This window comes from Falco biarmicus, chromosome 3 (genome assembly GCF_023638135.1).
Source record: "Falco biarmicus isolate bFalBia1 chromosome 3, bFalBia1.pri, whole genome shotgun sequence".
Classification (NCBI taxonomy): domain Eukaryota; kingdom Metazoa; phylum Chordata; class Aves; order Falconiformes; family Falconidae; genus Falco; species Falco biarmicus.
In genome coordinates, this window is record NC_079290.1 from 61,669,659 (window position 1) to 61,690,503 (window position 20,845).

The window sequence follows — 20,845 nt, forward strand, 5'->3', positions numbered from 1 at the left end:
TGGTTGCAAGCGTATAGGTAATTTCTGCATACTGAGGAGAGAGAAAGATGGTTTCTTTCGTATGGGAATAATTCCCCAGTTATTACTGAGGGAGGAAACTCTGCAGGTCCAGCTAGTCTTCTCTATAGTAAAATATTGTTTTCATTAGATTTTTGTTTTAGTAACAGCTTTAAGTAGCAGTCAGTGGAACTGGCCTTGGGAGGTGCCTGTCAGGCCAGGAAAGGCAAGGAGAGGTGTTTGGTGACCGCTTGCGTGGCTTTCTACTTGTGCAGCACATCTTTCAGGCAAATCTTGAAGCTTTGTTGTGAACGCTTTCCCATACCATGAACTTTATCAACTTGAAACATAGGATTGAAGGACTTCCTTCAATCATAGGACTCTGCTGGAATGATTCTGAATACTGTTTCTCCTCCAACTCTTTTTCTGCTGTCCTAAGTCTCCACCTTAACTCTTAATGTGCCCTACAAAAGGCTGTAGGAGAAGCCCTTCAGCACTGTGGAGCAGGGCTGTAGTGCATGCATAGCTTCTGCTCCCTTGGCCACTAAATGGGGAGTCTGCCTTTCCTGTTGCACGCTCTTAGGTTGCTTTGCTCTTGCTTTCCCTGAGCTTTTAATAAAACTTTAGATTTCCTCTGTTTTCCTTCCTCTCAAGAGAGAAGCAACGAAAAAATGATCTAAAATAGCCCCAATGCACACTGGGTAGAAACACCCTGTAAATATTGCAGTTTTGTTCTCCAGCATCGCTCAGGGATTACCCAGTTTAGCAAGTCAGGGAAAACTGTGAATGCTTCGATTACACAAACACTGGGAGCTGAACAGTTTGCCTTGTCACACACACAGGTGGGATTTCTGAGATCCCTGGTGTTACTTTGTGGGCTGTGTTGTCACGGCAGCTGTCCTTGCACTCACTTGCAAACTAGCACCACTACGTGCATATGCACACACCGTTTTCTAAATATAGCTGAGGAAAACATACTGCAGCTGAAATCTGCTTTTCCTCCTGTTTTCTGAAGTTGTGTCAGGACCACTGATGACTGTAACGAGGGAGGAAATGCATTCATAGGCTGGGAAAGAAAACCAGCAGGTTTCTTTGTTCGCTGTGGGCTGGGGAAATGAACAGTGGTGGTGATTCTGCTATCCTGCAGTAAATGAAAGAATCAGATGAGGCATTTTGGTTTGTCTCTTGGAATGTCTAAAGGTAAAGGAGTGGCCAGTATAAATGCTATTTTTTAGGTAGACGTTGATTAAAACCATGTCTTAGGAGCGCAGGCTTAGCTTTTGCCTGGAGAAGCCTCCCTAGCCATTGCTTCTACCATGAAATTCAGTCCCAAATTCCTTAAGAAAACCCCTTTGATAAGTGTTTTTTGTTTTTTGCTATATTTTTTTCCCCAGTGGAAATCAGAGAAAAGCGAGAGAATTAATTGAAGCTCCTGTTTCTCTTTGAAGGTGCTGGTGACACAGCTCTAAAGCTGATGTGGCACGGTGCAGAGGCATGTATGTGGACGCAGGCAACTTCTTCGAACGAGGCGCAGCTTCTTCCCAGGGCTTAGGCCCCCAATCTGACCTTTTGGTACACAACTTGGCTTTTACTGTGAGCACAAGCTACTATTGAGACACCTCTTGGAGCTGAAGTCCAGGTGAGTTTGTTGCTGTGGCTGCACGTGGTGCGTCCCTGCCGTGGGACCTGGGAAGCCCGTCCTGCACCCTCAGCATCCAGTCTGCTGAAATGTAAGCACTTTGATTTCAAGTGGTGTCTCTTTAAGCCGAGTTACCAGATAAATGATGGAAATGGGATATGACTGAAGCTTCATAAATATGACAACACCTTCTTGGCTATGCTGTTTCCCTCATCTCTGAAAAAAACACTCTATTTGAAACAGCAGAAAATCTTTATTGAATTTGCAGTCAGCTCCCTACCACCTTACAATCGGCTGGTAAAATGCCCACAGGCTTCACGCAGGTGTCCTTGCTCTGCCTTGCCTATTAGGGCAGCATTGCACAGGTCGGCTGGACAGGAATAAATGGTGCGGACCCCGTGTTCCACAGCAGGGATCACTGAGGGAGATGCAGGGTGATGCTTGCCACTGCTACCACGTGGTTGCTCTAAGAACTGCTTAGCTGAAACACAATTTCCATAATACAGTGGAAAAATGAAAACTCAGCACTGCAGAAGTGAGTCAGGGCCGCCAAACCTGAGGCTACAGAAAACTGGATCATCTTCAGTTTAGTGCTTGATGCTGCAGGAACCACCTGGGTTTGCAAGGAGAGGGGCAGCACGAGAACGTTTTCTGTCCGTGTGGTGCTGACAACTGTGATGGCTTTTTTACCCTTCTGGCTAACGAGTGCTGCCTCTCGCAAAGCATCACCTCACCGTTTACCTCATCAGAACATTGGGTAAAAAATAATGAAATAAAAAAGGAGCAGCTGCTTCAGTTTAAAAGGTGAGTTTGTGGGCAGGTGAGGAAAGAGAAAGCAGTGTTCAGCTCCGGGTGTCGGGCTTCTCCCCTGGCCACTCAGTCGAGTGCCCTTTCCCTAGGCAGGGGTGAAGCTAAGGTAGGAGCTGCTGAGGGGTCCGTTTTCAGGGAGTTAGCATTTATTTATTTACTTGCAAGAGAGAATGGTAATTGGGGGTACCTTGGTGGGGTAATAGTTCACAAAGAATTATGACTTTTTTTTGTCTTCTGACCCTGGCTGCTGTGCAGGAGAGTGAAAAAATGGGATATAAAAAGAGCAGCCCGAGCGTGTGGTGTGTGGCAAAGGCACATGGAAGCTTCAAGCACTCACTAGGAGCGGACCCCAGGGACACCCCCTTCCTTTTGGCACCTTATTTCATGTAAGAGAGCAGGCTGATCTGCTCAACAGCTGCCAGGCTGAGTGGTTGCTGTTGTCCTGATGCAGCACCTCAGTGACATTTACCGAAACCAGCCACTGCTTTCCAGGCAGCTGCAGCTGCCTTGGGAGCTCAAGCATTTTGGAAAGAGCACCACACACATCAGATAAAATCCCTTCTCAGCCTCCTGGCTCTCATGTAAAGTGAAGCGCCTGCACAAAGGTGATGGCCAAGAGCTCAGGAAATGCTCCAAACACTTCTTGGACTGAGTATTCACCAAATTTGTGAAGAACTCAGAGTAAAGGTGCCAGCATTAGCTCTTACCAGACTTGGCCTCCTTCATCCATGCCTGATTCTCCATCTTGGACCTTGAAACAGCCATGCCACTGTTTCCTGAGGAAGCACAGCAGAATCAGCATGTCCTCTGCCAGCGCCTGGAAAGCAATGTTTCTGCCAGCTAAACAGAGGAACTGTACTCTGGTAAACGTGTGCATCAGGCTGGTTGTATTAATCACAATGCTTTTAGTATGTGGTAACCATAAAGTGATCTGTGTTTTGCAATTTTCTCCTTTAGTTTGGCCTCACAGCCATGGTTATCTGCTAGCTAGCTTGCTGGGCCAAGGTCCAGGGCATCCAAAGAAGTGCCTGGTGGCCAAGCCACTTCCAGACTGGCCCTCTGATGAGGGCAGCAGAGCTGAGGGACTGCAGACCCTGCTTGCTGGAGACTTTAAACACACAGTGGCTTCCAGAGCAGAAATGACAAGTTGCCATGCTACAAAGGTGAGAGAAGGAAATCCAAATGAGTATGGGGAAAACCTCTGTTCACCTTGAGGGTGGTTGAGCACTGGGATAGCTCAGAGATGTTGTGACATTGCCATCTTTGGAGATTGCCAGACTGCAACTGGACAAGTCCCTGAGCAAAGTGATCTTATGTTGAAGTTTGTCCTCCTTTAACAGTACGCATGGTCAGAAAAGCATAGGTTCAGCACTCTGGCTTCCGTAGTCCAAGGGTAGTTTTTTTGGACTGTTGGCTTAGTTCAGCCTCACAAAGAAAGATTTTTGCTATTTCTTTTCACAAAAGCTGTGAGCTAGGTTGGAAATATACCTTTTGTGATAATACCATAAACATTGTTATTGCAGACACTGAGGGATAGGATAAGATGGATAGGATAGGATAGGATAGACTAGACTATTTCAGTTCGAAGGGACCTACAGTGATCATCTACTCCTGACTGCCTGACCAATTCAGGCTGACCAAGTTAAAGCACGCTGTTAAGGGCACTGTCCAAATGCTTCTTAAACACTGACAGGCTTGGGGCATCGACCACCTCTTGAGAAAGCCTGTTCCAGTGTTTGGTCACCCTCTTGGTGAATAAATGCTTCCTCATGTTCAGTCTAAACCTCCCTTTGGCACAGCTTTGAACTTGCAGCTTCTTTGGAAACACTGAAATACCAAGTCCTGTAAAGGAAGTAAACCCACTGGTGCTTATAAAACAAAACTGATTTTATTCTAAGTCTGTCTCTTCTTTTCTTACCTAGGCTTACACCATTGAAGAGCTGCTCCTGTGTTGAACAAAACAGGAAGGAGTCCTAAAACCTAGGAACTAACCACAAGGATCTAGTTCATTGAAGTCTGACCTGGTAACCTTCTAAACGGCCATTTGATCCCATCCATCAAATTCAGTCCATTTGTATAGGTAAGGGCTTACGTTATCATCTTGTGAGCCATAATTTCTTGATTACAAGGGTGGAAGAGGGAAAACTGGACCTTTCACTGGCACTGCTTAGCTCTGAAAAATTGGACACAGGGGATTACTAAGGTTTGTCTGTAAGTACAATTATTTCCGTGTAACTATACTGTTGCTTTGGATCTGATGGCTGTATTCTGACATTTTGGAGGTGGTTGTTACAGCAGCCAATATACTGTCTTTGGTAAGCTACTTCGTCTCCATCAGAATCCTGAAGTCGTGACACAATTCAGGTTGTAAGGGACCTCAGGAGGCTTCAGGTCAAACCTCCCATGCAAAACAAGGCCAGTTACAAGTTGCTCAGGGCCTGTCCTGTCAAGTTTTGAAAACCTCCATGGCTGAAGATCCCATAGCTTCCCTGGGCATTTGCTCCAGTGTTTGACTATCCTCATCGTAAAAATTATTTTCCTCCTATTTAATCAGACTCTCCCTTATTGCAACTTGTGTCTGTTGCCTCTTGATCTATCACTGTGCAGCTCTGCAGAGCTTGTCTCCACCTCTTCTGTACCTTGCAATTAGGTAGCTGCAGATACAAACAAGCTCTCCCTTTGGACTTCTTTTTAAGGCTGTACAAGCCCAGCTCCCTCAGCCCTTCCTTGCATACCATGCCCTCCAGTCCTCTGCCAGACTCAGTCCAGTATGTGTGTCTGTCTGGCACTGGAGACCCCAAACCTGCATGTAGTTCTCCAGATGTGGTCTCAGAAGTGCTGAATAGAGGGGACTACAAGTCCTTTGGCTTTCAGCCATGCTTTTGTAAATGCAGCCCAATATGCTGTTGGCTTTGTTTGCCTCGGGGCACACTGCTGATATACATGCAGCTACCACCCGGGTCCTGGTTCCTTTTATTGTAAATCTGTGCCCTACCCACCTACCTAGTCTGACTTGCTGCGTGGGGTTAGTCTGCCTCAGGTGAAGGGCTTTGCACTTGTCTTAGTACCTGGCAGCTCCTTTCTCCAGCATCTTGAGGTCTGCCTTGAAAGGCAGCCCTGCCCACCCTGTAAACAACTGCCCGCCCCATGCCCCAGGAGGGCAGCTGACACAGGTTATCACAAACCTCCCCAGACCCAGATTTGGTGTGGTCCAAAAATTTGCTGGCAGTGCACACTGTGATGTCCTCCAGATTGTTAATAAAGGCATTAGACGGTACTGGTCCCAGTATTGACTCCCTAAAGCATGCCACTAGAAACTGGCTGCCTGTTTGACTTTTGCTGCATGGTAGGGCTCAAAGGATGGTCAGCAGCAGCACGGATCTCACCTGTTGTAGTTAGCTATTCAGTTCGTGTCACCAATTTGACTATATGTTGTGTTAAAAAAATAAATAAAAAAACAACAGAAGAATCCTTTTATTTTCAAAGTTTGATCAATCCATGAAAGAAAGAGCAGCACATTTCTGCAAAGCCAAAATAACTGTACAGCTCATTCTGCAGACAGATTTTTCTCACCAGAAAGGAAGTGCCTCTGAAAGAAAAGGAACCAGGAAGGGAGCCAGGACCAACTGTGGCCAGCATGGTTCTGCTGGCTGGGTACCTTTAGAAACACATTACAGCCTCTACACTTCTCCTTCCAGCGTTGCTCTCCTTAAAAATCACTGAACGCCCAGGTGAGGATCCATCTAACCATAAGGGACATTTTAGCATCCCTGTTGGATCCTACATCAGGGCTGCCCTGTATATTTTGATTTTCATTCGCAAGTCCTGTGGAAGAAATGGAGAAAAAACTCTCCACCAGGGGAATGCTGCCTGGATGTATGAGCGGCCACCTTTCCATTACACTTTGGAGGAAATCAGGTTGTCTTCCAGTGAGTTCCAGTCACCAAATTATTTTATTGTCACAATATGATGAAGCGATTTCTATTTTGTGCACTTCATGGTGCTCAAAATGTTAGTTTTCACAGTATAGAATGGTTGTGACAGCATTTGTCATGGAAGCACTCAGCAGAGTATGTTGAAACTTCATTTAGTTGTGCTGTTTTATGAAGTTCTGCAGTAAAATGTGCCAGCAAATTATGTTGTATTAGTTTTTTTTCCGGTGATTAACTAATCATTCATATAATAAATAGCAGCTAACTACAAGAAAGAGATTTATTTGTCACAGAGTTAGAAGAATGTCAAACTTTTCCCATTTCATGTAAAAAGGCAGAGGAAAAAATACTTCTAAAATGACTTTGCAACATGTGCTTTATTTTAAGTCATTACTGAATCAAAACTACACAGTATACCCTTTTAACATATCTTACCCACTGAATGATTTTTTTCTCAATATTTGTTTCTAACATGGAATGAAACCTACATCGCAATTGTAAATTTTCATGCTACAATGTTCTCTAATGAGCCATTTGTGTCACTAATAATAGTAATTTAAGAAAAAGGCCATTTTTGAAGCTCATACGTATGTCTATATTTGGGAACTTAAAAAAAACCCGTCTCAGATGTAAAAATGTGACTTGGAATATGTAAACATTTTTGTATACCTGAAACACTGGAAGAAGAATTTCAGCAAACAGCAAAACAATGGTTGCCTTAAATCATCGAAATGGGAAAAAGCATGTCATGGGGAGCAGAGAGAAGCACACACTATTCAGTCTTTAAAGGGTTATAAGAAATGACATAGCTCCTTAGGTCACTGAAATCACTTTCTTTTCTCATCTAATGGAAAGCAGTAACTTTGAAGAGAATGGCCCAGCAGAACACCCCAATAATTCACCATAATTATTCTAGCCATTGGTTAACCTTGACGAACTGCACCATAATTATTCTAGCCATTGGTTAACCTTGACGAACTGTCAAGTTTCAGTTGCTTTTTTTTTGTTTTTCCTGAGAAAAGTCATTGATGTTTGGTGGAAACGTCTTCCATGACTGTACAAATAAAATAAGGCATTTAAAGAGATTGTTACTGGTTTTCTTTTTGCTAACAGAGGCTTGTCCACAGTGTCCTTTGTACATCAAAACCTCTGCTTTTCTACAAATGGGTATGGCTAGAATGTCTTCAGTTCCCACTGTGGCCCTGGGTCTTGGGTGTCCTGAAGGCTAGTCAGCGTCCCATTACTGTAGCTTGAAAGTCAGTGATGTACAACAGCATATTGCACAATCCAATCCGTATGGCTCCAGGAAGGGTTAAGAAGGTACACTGGAGTCATCTGTGGGTTCAGTCCTTTCTTTTCTCTTTAAGTTGTAATGATTGTCTGGAAAATGAAATTAGCCAGACAAAGATGCAAACTTTTTGTTGATTAAATTACAAAGCAGTCCCCAGATTGTAGAGGAGTGGCACATTAAAAACAACAAATCATCCAACCTTCTTCACTGTTGATCCTTAATTTGAAAGGCAGCATGGATTCCTAAGGCCGTAGCTTCCAGGACTCCGTCAGTGAAAAATCATTGCTACCTAACTATAAAAGGCTTAGCTCTTAAGAGAATATTGTGCTTTTTTTATTTTTCCTTTAAAATTCAGATGAAATCAACTTGATTCGCAGTGTGACTCCAAAGAGATCAATTAGTTTTTTCCCTAGTCCACTTGATCATAGTCTCTGGTGAACGATATAGGAATATCAGTTTGGCATACAGATCTTCTTCTAGTTCCAGTTCGCCAGTCTCTCGCACTAAGAAAATGTCAGTACACAACTTCAAGATTCGGTCTACGTTGGGTAGCTCCTCAAACATGATGGAGTGAGAGATCCCACTGAAAAATTCGCGGACGAACTTCCCTATCACCAGGACAACTGAGGCATATAGTCCCATGATGCTGAAAAGAAAAGAAGGAAAGAGCTCAAATCATGCCTTGAAAAAGGGTCAGCCAGGTGTGAGGGAGCTCATCTACAGGGCTAAGTGAAGTCTGTCAACCGAGTGAACATTAATTTCTAATTAGGATCCTGTTTCTGCTGTGCTGCAGGATGAAAGAAAATAAGTTCTCTTGAACACAGAAGTCTGGGAACATAAACAGCTGAGGCTGCTGACTTAAATAGTTTAACCCCAGCTGCTGATGGTCTTACGTCCTGTCTGCTACAGCTTGGAAGTCACAATGGGAAGTCTGACAAGTGCTGGCTGCTAAAGGTAAATGATCTGTCAGGTTTCACATCTAATATTTTTTATTAACATATGTAATAATTGGTGACAGACTAATGTTTATCTGTCCTCCCCTGATAATTCTCCTATGAGGCATTCTCCAAAGTGCCAGGAGGGCGTATCTCCAGGCAAGGCAATGTCTCCTGCCTTCCTCTGTCTGTGGAGATGTATTTCATAACTGTTTCACACCCAGGGTCCTGGATACAGGACTGGGCAGAGTTTGGGCAGAACCTGACCTGTAGTTAAACAAACATCTTTTTAATGATTTTAATTCAACAGGGAATTGGTGCAAAGGGTGCTTCTGCCTTTTTTCCCACTAGAGAGGAGGTATCGAGGGTAATACCATTCCTTACAAATATGAAGCCTTCTACAGATAACATTAATAGACATGAATTTGAAAATCTCACAAAACCCCTTTTCAAAGTCTTGTAATGTTCAAACAATACAACAACAAAAAAGAAATAAAACTGCAAAACCATCAAATGAAATCACCTCTACTTCTATCTTATCTACATTATTTTAATTTTACATAGAGATTCCTTCTTACCCATAACCAGCCAAGAATCCGAGGCTTGGTGGACTGACTTTATCACTGAATATGAAGAGTTCAAGACTCTCTTCAGATGTTTTGTATCTTTTTCCAAGCTGATTCAAAACCCACCACTCACGAACTCCCTCATCGGACACATTTTTGACTAGGGAAACTGTAATGTTTTCCCATCTGCAGTCTATTGAAAAAAAGAAATGTTAATATATATATACCAAGAATTGCAAAAGTCAAACTGTTTTGATTCAGATACTTCAAACATCTGCATGATAAAATGACTGAGAAATGTAGGAGTAAAGGTTTGTTATAATCCTAAAAATCATTTTAGTTATTTCTGTACAAAAGTACAATATCGAGACTTTTGTGGTTCTCCTTCTGTAGATCTCATCTGAATGTGCATTAAATCAATAAAATGTTTTGTATCACCTACATTTTCTTCTGTACAACTGTCAAATAATTTCAATATTTTCAGGCCACAGTGTCAATGATAGTCAGCATGTCTGTCTTTCAGACCTAAAGACAGACATTTAAGTTGGAGGAAGAGTGGTCAGCTTCTATGTGTCAAAGCGAAACTATCACTGTAAATTATTTATGTCTTGGTATAAAAGATGCTATACTTTTATATCAAGAAAAGCACACTGTCCTATTATGCACACTGATCACACAGACAGGAGGTGAACTCTGGCCCTCCTGATTTCTGGGAAACATAGAATAGCAGTGTATACGTTAATTAAAGTCCTTTTGAAGAATCTCACATTAATAGTTCTTTAGGATAGGACCTGACTAATGACAGTGAAGCACTTGTAACTTATTGCTACTCACAGAGCTACGCTGAACCTCAGGAATTATTTTTCCTAATTAATCTAATCATGCTCGCTAAACCTTGAACAGTAATGTACTACATAGTACTACTACGATGCCCGAGTGCCAAATTTAACCTCTGTCAAGCAAAGCGTTCTTAGATAAAGACTCGTTCCTACTTTTCCAACCCAACAGATATTTCAAATGCGTGTATGTATGTTTGCACATATTCTGTATGTTTGTGAGTACCTGTATGCATTCTGATTGGGTAATAGCCCTCTGAAATTCAATGATTTAGCTAAGCTGGATTCTTTGTAGCCAATACGGAAGGAACAGTGGAAAAAAAATATCATTCAGTGTCACTATTTATGCCGAAGAGCTACATTTGCAGACCTGTGGCACTACTGACTGTAAGCAAGCAGGGAGATGCAGAGAAGTGATGCTTGTCATCACTTGCTCAGAAAACAACAAAAAGCAGTTCCTGAAAGCAGACTCGAAGGGAAGGTGCCAGACTTCATCCTTAGGAGTCCTTACTGTTAAATACAAAGCTAAAATACATCCAGATGCATTTTCTGCCTTAAACTGTATTACTTCAGAATGTCTCCCCAAGCTTGCAGGCATCAGGTAGAAACCATTGCAAGTGCATTTCAGCCTGAGGTGCCCCATAACAGCTCAGTGAATGTGCAAGTGTGAGTGCTGTGTTGCACTTCTTCAACCATACTCTGCTTTCTATGGTCTGGACACATACCTGTCAATAGCTGCTTTATGGGTTTTGCCAGAGAATCACTAGGAGCCTTGATGTAGTATGGGTACACTGTCTCTAATGTTCTGGAAAAAATGAGAAAGCAAATATTTCATATTTTTATACCTCTAAAATAATTTAGAAATGACTAACAGGGATATACACAGTTCCCGGTAATTCTTGGCTTAAGCTATGATTTTATAGTGTTCAGATGTCACATCTGAAAGGTAGCTGGATTTATTAACTATGTTCTGTCAGTACTTCAGCAGGGAGCTCCATCCATAATGTTGCCATTCACACGCCATGAATCCCACACACCTGGGGCATGTGTGTTTGCAAGGAATGTAGACTTTATATTTTGTTCCCATTTTTAACAAAGCTGCTTTTATAGTCAGCTATACAAACAGCACAAAGAAAGGCAACACACCACCAGTAGTACACAAGCTAGAAAAATATGTAGCTAGAAAAATATGTGGTGAGAGCAGTTATTACTTCAGACTTGCAAGATGTTTCGATAATAACACCTGAAAAGCGTGAGAATTTTTGCCAGAATCTTTCATCAGGAAATATTTTCACAGTTTGCAGGAGGATTTCAAACTTAAAAAGAAAGATGTTTGTAAAAGTTCTTCCATTGGAGTAAAAAATCAGATCACTTTCAGTGGGAATAAGTTACCGGCATCCAGAGAGAGAGACATTTCATTAAAAGCAGAGATACTTTCCCAGCTTTTTCCTCAAATGACTGAACAATTCTAGGGGAGGAGAGCTCTCAGGGAAGTCCTGTGATGCTCAGCTATATTGCATACACCAGGCTGCGGAAGAACAGAGGTGGCCAATTTAAACCCCCTCCTGATCACTCCAGCAGGCCCAAAAGATAGCGAAGAGCTCAGCAGCTAAGTTGTCCCAGCAGAGGTGGTGGCAGAAAGCTCCCTGCTGAAGTAGTCAAATGGCTACTAGCTGCCACAACCACTTTTTCTTTATGACAAAGTAAAAAAAGGATTAAATCAACAATATTATTGCAACACGAGCAAATGCGGGTATATCTTCTATGTTACTGCTTGCCTCCTGCAAAGAGAGAATTACAAATTAATTACCTCTTCCTGCAAACGAGCAAAATCTACCCTCCTTGGCACTACATCACCTTAGGAAATATTCCTGTACCCTCACACAACAGAAAAGTAGAAGAGGCATAGAATATTTTTTAAATGTGATGATCAGATGTGCAACAGCAGTCTGTCTGGATATACAAGTGTGTGTGGGTGCAGAAAAATAGCTTTGCACAGAGAAGACTAATTTCATTTCCACCTACTAATAGATATGAACCTCTCAGAGATTTCACTTATCCCAGCTGGTCTCAGCTTTAACTTTTCAACTCTTGTGGCCACAAATCAGATCAGGTGGCCTTCAGGGATGACATGTTGGCTTAGCACTATTTAGAGACTACTGCTGTAAAGTAATCCCCCGCGAGCAGGTGGAACAGGAAGAGCCAGACTCCTTTCGAATCTGAAGAGGCACCACTGCTGTTAATGCTATAAGGCTATATCCACAGAATAATGTTTGATACTCATATGAAGAGCATGCTCTTTCTGCCTTGTGAATTTCCATTACAGGAAAAGATCTGATGTCAGAAACAACTGTAGATGTTACCCTTTCACCGCAGTGATTTAAAGCTTCCTTGCTAATCTAATACTATTCAAGAATAACAATGAGAAATACGGTCTGGATGGCTATTTAGAACAAAGAAATCATCAATACAACAGCCTCAGATCAAGCTGAAGTAACTTGAAGAGTTTAACTGTGAATTCACCATATTGAACTTGTGCTTATCCAATAAATCAAAGAAAAGTAGCTAATAGCTTCACCATGCTTGCTGGTGGTGTTCCAGTGTTCGTAGTCTTCGTAGCCTGAATTTATCATAGGAAATAAGCTTTTAACCTTCATGTTACTATTATGCTACTTCAATGCTGTTGGCCTTCGTGAACAAGGCTCCAAAGCTATTAGAGGGAGGATAGATGGGCAGGCAAATGATACAGCTGCACAAGCCTGACCTCCTTAGGAAATTAGGTTTTAAAAGGGAAGCTTTGCATATAAATAGGCAAAGAAAATAACTTACACCTTTTCCAGCTGCTGTCCAGACATCATTGTAGCAATCTCTCTTCTGGTGTTCTCTCGTAGACTAAAGGTGAGTTTATCTGATGCTATTTCGGCTTTGGCACCAAGGGTGAGATTTCTGTTGTAAGTAAAAGGGAAGACACGTTGTCAGCCTACGAGGGCATAACCTAAACCAGGGGTCCTCAAACTTTTTAAACAGGGGGCTGGCACACGGACGAAGTGGCAGGCTGCTTGGTTTCCCCCCCCAACCCTGGGCGGGGGGGTTCTTTAAATACCGGGGGCCGGATTGAGGACCCTGGGGGGCCGTATCCAGCCCACGGGCCGTAGTTTGAGGACCCCTGACCTAAACACTTGTTTGCTGCACACTAAAGCTAGCTGTCTAACTAGTCTTAACTGCACTGACCATGGCTATCCCAGTCTTTGCTAAAGCAAGCATCATGCTACCTGTACCTGAGATGGTGTGTTTTCCCACAAAGGCCATGCAGCTGCCTTAAAGGTATGTTTTTCTCACTGGCAATGCCTTTGTATGTATTACAGGACAATGATGGCAGATTAATGCCATTTTGCTCATTAAAACAGAATGGGAAAGAGTATTTTCTGTGTCAGACAAGCTAAGGATGCTGCAGCCAGCTACAGCTTCCCAACCTCCCACCTCTGCCCAGCAGAAACCTGTGGCTGACAGGACCCCCCTGCCTCCCCGAAGTCTTCGCGCCAGCTGCAGAACACAGCTGGGGCAGGATCAGCCTTCACACAATGCCTTGTGCCATGCTTTGCTCTCAGGATGCGGCAGCTGGGTTAGGGCAGCTCCTGGGCTGCTGGGGGCTGCAGAGAAACATCCCCTGCAGATGATGTGCAGAGGCAGAAAGTGTGTACACTGCCTGAGCGACACAACAGGCTCATCTTACAGCTGCTTGTGGTCTCCTGGCCTAGATGAAAGACAGCAGTTTCCCTTTAGGGAGAAAAAGTGGAAGGTCGCTGTGGTAAGTCTTTGCCACTTTTAGTCATTCACGGTCATAATGTAATCCACAGGATGTAATTTGAGGGTGAAAAAGGTCTCTTTCAACTAGTGTATGAATGTTTGTAGTTATGCAAGCATATGAGCAAACTGAGTAGTAGTATTAAAAATTAATATAAAGTTCAGAAATGATGGAGTGATGTAATTCACTAGCTAATACCGCATGCTTCCAGGAAAAAAAGGGGGGGGGTCAAATAAAGTTGAATTAAGGGTGCAGATTCATTACAAGCCTGTTGTTCAATGTGGAAGGAATGATCCAGTGAGTTCAGAGCTCCCACAGTGATTCAGCTGACCTTCTTGTGCACAGTCTTTTGCTGAAGATTGCTATAACAATGCAGTGTCTACTTCCAACAAAACAGGTAGGTACTGGAGCTGCAAAGCTACTTAATTTCCATGGAGTGATGACTTAATTCCAATTTAATCCAGGAGTCCACAGGGATCCCAGCTGGCAGACAGTTGCCAACAAACCACCTCGGTGACTGGGCGTGCTCTAGCCTGCATGCAATTACTTTACATTCTAGGCTGCCTCTTGCAAAAACTTCATTGTAAAGTAATAGCTCACCAAGGCCAAAGGAATCACAAGTAAACAGGCAAAGATCTCAACAAAATGGATCTGTGCCACTGTTATGCTATTTGCATAACAAAGTCTCCGAGTATATGTGTATTTAAAAAATAGTTTGTGTCAGTTCCAGACACTCTTAATAAAAGAGGAGTGCACTTCTGTTTTTATTTCCTCATAGTTTTCTGCCTTAACTAGGTTTAAGTATTCAGTTCCCATAAATGCTAACAAGATGGTTGTTTGGGGCAGTGTATTTGAACATCTCCATCTAAAACTGGATAAAATGTTCTTATTTTTCTCTCCTTCCCCTCAAGTCCCATTGAAAACTCCACCCTGCCCTTTTAAATAATGTACTTGGAAGGTTCCACTTCCCTTTTTATTTTTTGAGAACTGCAGGCAACAAATGTTTTGCTGGGTAACAAAATCACTACTCTCTATCTCCTTCCCTCTCACTTTCAGGGTTTGTTGCTCTGCAGTACAACAGAATTTGCTGGAAAACTAAATGAAAAATGCAGCGTGGAAGTGTTCTGCTGAATGAACGCTTGGCAAATGATCCATCAGCCTCAGAACAGCCACGTTAATTACCTTTGAATGCTCCATGAAAGAACTACAGTGAACTCAGCTGAAAAATCCAGCAGTCCCTGTATCATTTTCTGTCTACTGGGAGGGCTGATGGTCCATAAAGAGTTTGAATTTCCCTCTAGATCTGCTAGAGTTATATCTTCTTTTCCATAGCCCTCTAGAAACTGCAAAGCAGCCTGTAGGTGCAAAAGAAGAAAACAAAATTTCCCAGTCACACTACCAATCAGGCAGAATTGTCAATGTTTGATTAATTGTAAGTGCAGTGGTTTGCATTGATTGTTTTCCTCAGTACCAACTGGGGCTTTAAATGGAAGGAGGAATAAATAAAGAATAGCCTAGCTAATAAGGCAAAACAAAAACAGCCCTGCTGTTTGAAGAATGATGGCCACATAGGCCACAGTGAGTCTGAAAGTTCATCAGGTAAACCTGTAGAGTCTACTTAAGTTGAAATTTTACTCTGTCTTATGTTAAGCACTTTTCTGCATCGAAAGAAGTCTGCAAAGGATAAGGCAACTTGAAAATCCTAACTTCCAAAGTCGATCAAGATTACAGTATTAATGCTATAATACATGGGCTATTTGGTAGGATCTAGCATGAAACATTGTTAATTCTTGAATGGGCTAGAAGCAAGCACCTTTTTTAAAGTTATATCTGATCAAACCCCAGTTACTTTAGTAATGCAACAGTTATTACTAGTCCTTTTCCTATAGAAACTTCTGATAATTTTGTGCATGTTGCACCACAAAATAGTGAGACTATGTTTAAATGTTTTGACATTTTAATGTCAAAACTTTTCTAGGCCATAGACACTTTCTTTTCCCAGAACTACATGTCCTCACTAGGCGGTAAAAGCGTGTGTGCTATAGGAACAAGACAGGGCTTAAAAGTGCCAGCACTGCTGTGTCCCCACAGCGTGTTTGTTTTGGCAGTACGCCAACAGCATCATGTCTCCTGAAGGTTTGTGTCATTTAGAGGGGAGGACATTATTCAGGCAATAGGACAACTAGGATTTCTGACTTCCATGATTTTGTGCAAAGATGTCTCAATTAATGGTAACTTGCCTTACCATAACCCAGCCCTGTTCTGACAAACGATCTGTCCAAACCTTTACTCATGCAATCCCTCTTTATGGAAACTGAAAAGGAAAAAGGCCTAAAAACCTAAAGATCCACCTGAGAAAAGTCTCAGGTAAAAGTTCTGTCCTGCCTTAGAAGATTGCTCAACTTGGTTACTGAGGAACCATAGCATGTAGTACTGAATGGCCCTGTTCTTGCTCACTGTACCCAGGCCTAAGCCTTTGTTGGAAATCGCTGTACCCGGTACTAGAAATCATAAATTAGGTAGACATATAAATAGAAGAAAATGGTAACAAGCCATTTTCATGTACAAGATCCTGGCAGGGTCACTTATGAAAGAAAGTTGAAAAGTGTAACTCTGAGGAAGACCACTTGAGTGAAGCCGAAGGACAGAACGACCCTCTAAAATTGATGCCAAGAGAAGACTCCGCCTAAACTCCACCCAGGCCCCTCCTAGACTCTGCCCATCATTAATATGCAACGAGATGTCATAATTACATGAATAATGCATGAGAAGACGTTGCAATCATGTATGTCAAATGTTTAAATTAGCCTGTTTCACACCTGTACTTCGGAGAAAGTTTCTGTGGTGCGAACCACCTCCTCCCCTGCACAGAAAATAAATACCTTGCTGCTAAAGTACAAAAAGTCTTTTAGTAGTTTTCTTCATTCTGAGGTTTTTTGGCATCAAAACATCTTCCAAATGATGGCAGTGCTGCTGACCACTTACAACTACACAAACACAGCTCAGAAAAGGCCTCCATGGAAACATGCACACATTTGTTAAGTAATGAGGTATTCTACATTTCACTTACAGTGTTACCCCTATAGCTTCCCAGAAACGCATTGAAACCAGTCTGATTCAAATCCTTGAGCTGACTCTGCTGAGCACTCATTGTAAAAATAGGCTGGGAAACAAAAGAACACAAACTTGTCACATTTACTTCGCATCAGCTGCTACATATGCAGTACAGCATCCTGTGCATCACAGTCCAAAACAATTATGGCACTCAATTCAACCGGAGAAGGTTATAGTATTATTCCACTGAGAAGCAAGATACCTCCAATTATATTTACCATGTGGGCCCGTAGGCAGCTATCTCAGCGTACCTGATATAGGATAATTTATTCAAATTACACTGACATTAGATTATGGTTTTAACTTGAAGATGAAGGTATTATTTTACATCAGTGATAAACAGTGGTTTTAAACCCAAAAGGGATCATTTGTGGGAGCTTGCCTGTTCTCTTGCATAAGGCAAGAGTTCAATTCAATGAACTGAATAAGAAATGGGACAAGGAAATAGTGCAAAAACAGAGTTTGCTTTTAGTCTTTCTTCTTTTTTACCTGATAACCTCCTAGAGTTATTGTGATTGATACATCTAGAGGCTTGTTGGTGATGCCTGCAACAGATTTGATTAAAGACATGAAGAGCAGTGGGAACCAGACAATACAAATCAGCAAGACGATAATCATGCCACCCATTCCATACTTCACAACTTTCTTTTTCTTCTGGCCTCTTGGTTGGGGATATCTCTGCAAAAGCAAACAGCAACATGGTAATGTCTCTTCTATCAGAGGTACGCTTGGTATGATTTGATGGGTGAATATATAACGATCTTAGGGCTTCCTATCTTCTGTGGTAATTTGCTACCCAGTGTCAGTCCAATTATTTTGAGATTTTTAGCCAAACCTGCACAGACACTGAATTTCTGGTAAGAGAGAAAACTGCCAAATGAACCCATGTCAAGTGTGTGTCTTGTGTGAAAAATATTGTAAACCTCCATGGTTCACAACTATAAAGAAGGGAAAAAATTGAGCAAGATAATTTGAATTTTCTGTCTGAATGAATGCGAGTATGAGCTCACAGGAACCAAACATAAAATAACAGCAGCAACCGTGATACAACAATTGGTTCAAAAAACTGCTATTGGGAATGACCCACTTGTATTTGTCCTTCCAAAAATTTTTCTCTCAAAGCTCCTTAAGACAGAATTACTGTCATAAAACTTGAGATGCTGCAAACTGTATTTCAGTGTGTATGGGGAAATGGTTTGCCAGCAACTGCCATGCACAATCAGTAGGACTGCCTGATATTGCACTACCTCCACACTCATTTCACACCTCACAAACAGTATTTCTAAGAGTTGTTCACAGGCTCGAACCAATCTGTTTCTAGTGAATCTCACGCCAACTGCATTTAAATGTTTAAGGTTTTGTTGCTGTTCCTGGTCTTGACACTGCTGATGTAACACCCTCCCCTTTCTCAGCTTCTGAGACCAAAAGTGACTTTCCTTTTAGCCTTCTCTTTTCAAAGCAGATCACAGGGCATGTCTGTTCTGCCTTGTCCCTAACTTCCACTCTGTTATTGGCCTCATAGCTGAATACTTTAATAGCTTTAATAGCTTTACATCCTGTAAAACGCCTTACTATTACTGCAATTTATTTTGGTGTATACTTCTATAGGATTTAATTCTGCACAGCGTTTTAGGATCCTGTCTTTCATGCACTGCATACTGCATGTGCCAAATAAAGAGGCACTGTATTGCACTGCACCTCAAACACACACCAGGAATCTGGCTTTCAGGAAATTGTTCTTGCTTTACAACATGAATCCATAAAGCCCTAGGAGAATATTAAATTTGTAATACAATGCTGTATTTAAAACAAATCAGTTACTTTTCAAAAGCAGTGTATCAAATAATTTGTCTTGCACTACAGAATACTGTTTTCATTAAAATATCTTATCAAGATCAGCAGGAGTATATTATTTGTCTGTATGAGATTAGTTCAGGCACCTTTAAAGATGTTACTGAACAGCTCAGACAGCCTCTAGCAGTCAGAGTACTTAGGCACTACTCAATGTGAGAGGCAGACAGAGAGAATCAAAGTACCTTCAGCAACACTCATAAAGTCATGGGTAGTTATTTCACTACGTGGCATCAGCACACACATGTTAGCTTAGACGTGGAAACCTTCCCATGTCAGATCTGTATTACATACCATGCAGAGTGATCCTGTTGTAGTGTTAAAATGTGTAGCGAGATGGACAAAGTAGGACTGGATTATTACTCCTCTGACTCCTGACGCCTCTGATGACACCCCATTCATGGCAGAAATGGAAGTCATATAGAAAAAGCCTATATGCAAGATTTGTGTGCACTTCAGCTCTGAGTTAATCTAAGTGACATGCTTGGAAAGTAATTGCCATTAAGAGACAGGATTATAGTAAAAGTAGTACGTCAGTAACACTTAAAAATACAGCCATTTCATTGCAGATGTACAATTTCTGACTGGTTGGGTCACTCTTAAAAGAATGTTTAATTTCTTTTTCAAACTGGCAAAATAAGCAAGCATATGGTTGCAATCTTTATAGCGGTTATAAGGAATCCAGAATTTGCAAGTTTAATTTGAACTGAAGCTTAAATGATTTAAAGAGACTGAAATTTCAGGCAGACAAATGGGTTTATCTGGCCTGCAGTTCAGTTCTGGATGTGCAGGGACTCGCCTGAGATAAAGGAGGCAGCAGAGTTCCCTCTGCGGTTACATGAACCAGGTGTCCCTGGGACCTACACTGTGGAGGCATGAGGTCTTCCTTCTCCTGACCTTCCTCTTCAGCTACAGTTTCCCTGCTACTGCAGGTTACTCATTTAGTTGTTATAGACAAAACAAGCCTGTGTGAGTACCAGGACTTTCAACCCCGGCGTTGAAACTCAGGCATGCAATTCAGCTAGCAGCCGCATGCTTGTGAAGTTCACGCTAATGGTGGAAAAATCAGCTAGGCACAAAAGAGAAGCCATTTGAAGTTTCACTTGCTCACTGCCAACTAACACAAAGTAGCCCACAGTCTGAATATTTCTGAACATAAATGCCAGGTGTATCTTCTAACAAACTGCCTTTATGATTGATTTCCCAATTATTTAGGGACTCATGATTATTTCTTCTCATTTCTGCATGGTGGAGAGGAGGCCTGTATCACTCATACGGGGCTTCCTTACTTTTTCTGACTCGCGCCAACACTTCAGGATGAATATATGAGCATAGATATCTTCAACACAGATCCAGCTGGAAAGACTGAGAGTGGTATCTGTCCAAACCCAGTCCATTACTGCTCTCAGCTCAGTCAAAAATGGAACCAGGCGGAACCTGAAGGGAGACCACAGCAGATAACTCATAAGAAATGGGGGATCACATTGAACAAGCACAATAAGCATACATATGACAAGAGGGAGTATTAAGTCAATGTTAAAACACAGTTTAATGGGAGATTTTGCAGCCACAAATAAAATCATATCCTGAGATTGCACTGCTAGTACTGATGTTTTGGGGGTGGTATCTTTTGCCATAGCTCATGTTCCTCTAGATCTCCTTGTTGAGCCATGAACACACTTTTGCATCATTATGCCCAGTAATTGTAATCGAGCCACTGACAGAATAGTATGAGAGAGACATTCTTGTATCCCCAAATCCCTCTGACCTGTGAGCAGAGCAGAGGAACATCCTTTCCACAGGATGGTGAGGATTTGTTTTATACCTCCTTACACCAAGTGGTGCACAGCTTTTTTGCAGTAGGTGGGCAGTCCTCAGCTGCCGATGGAATTGGGCTTTATGAGTCAGGGTTAAGCAGCAGAAAGAGGTGAGCTAACAGGAAACCAACATGCATATAGCAGCTGTTCAAAACACATCATTCCCTTTAGTCCCACACTTTTCTGCTTGGCCAGGTCACAAAGACTATTTCATGCAAAGAAACCTTTCTTTTGTAACTTTTCCTAGTGGAA

General features: G+C 42.1%; 1 protein-coding gene and 1 long non-coding RNA gene across 16 annotated transcripts in view; one reads left to right on the forward strand and one right to left on the reverse strand.

The window, feature by feature from the left end:
• The window catches only part of LOC130146182 (uncharacterized), a 31,247-nt gene extending 21,943 nt beyond the window's left edge, over positions 1–9,304 (forward strand). Inside the window, exons 2-6 of one of the 2 annotated variants that reach the window (XR_008820781.1) lie at positions 1,446–1,636; positions 2,243–3,609; positions 4,369–4,526; positions 8,463–8,623; positions 9,169–9,304. This is a non-coding gene — a long non-coding RNA (uncharacterized LOC130146182). The remainder of the gene's footprint in view (positions 1–1,445; positions 1,637–2,242; positions 3,610–4,368; positions 4,527–8,462; positions 8,624–9,168) is intronic. The other variant, XR_008820782.1, reaches the window with a different exon arrangement.
• The window catches only part of PIEZO2 (piezo type mechanosensitive ion channel component 2), a 315,127-nt gene continuing 300,186 nt past the window's right edge, over positions 5,905–20,845 (reverse strand). For all 14 annotated transcript variants that reach the window (XM_056332062.1, XM_056332065.1, XM_056332072.1 and 11 more), the window contains 8 exons: positions 20,066–20,213; positions 17,415–17,603; positions 16,882–16,974; positions 14,994–15,166; positions 12,836–12,952; positions 10,732–10,811; positions 9,183–9,363; positions 5,905–8,315 (listed from right to left, as the gene is read on the reverse strand). In XM_056332062.1, coding sequence (XP_056188037.1) covers positions 8,063–8,315; positions 9,183–9,363; positions 10,732–10,811; positions 12,836–12,952; positions 14,994–15,166; positions 16,882–16,974; positions 17,415–17,603; positions 20,066–20,213 — 1,234 coding nt within the window. In that variant the 3' untranslated portion in view covers positions 5,905–8,062. The remainder of the gene's footprint in view (positions 8,316–9,182; positions 9,364–10,731; positions 10,812–12,835; positions 12,953–14,993; positions 15,167–16,881; positions 16,975–17,414; positions 17,604–20,065; positions 20,214–20,845) is intronic.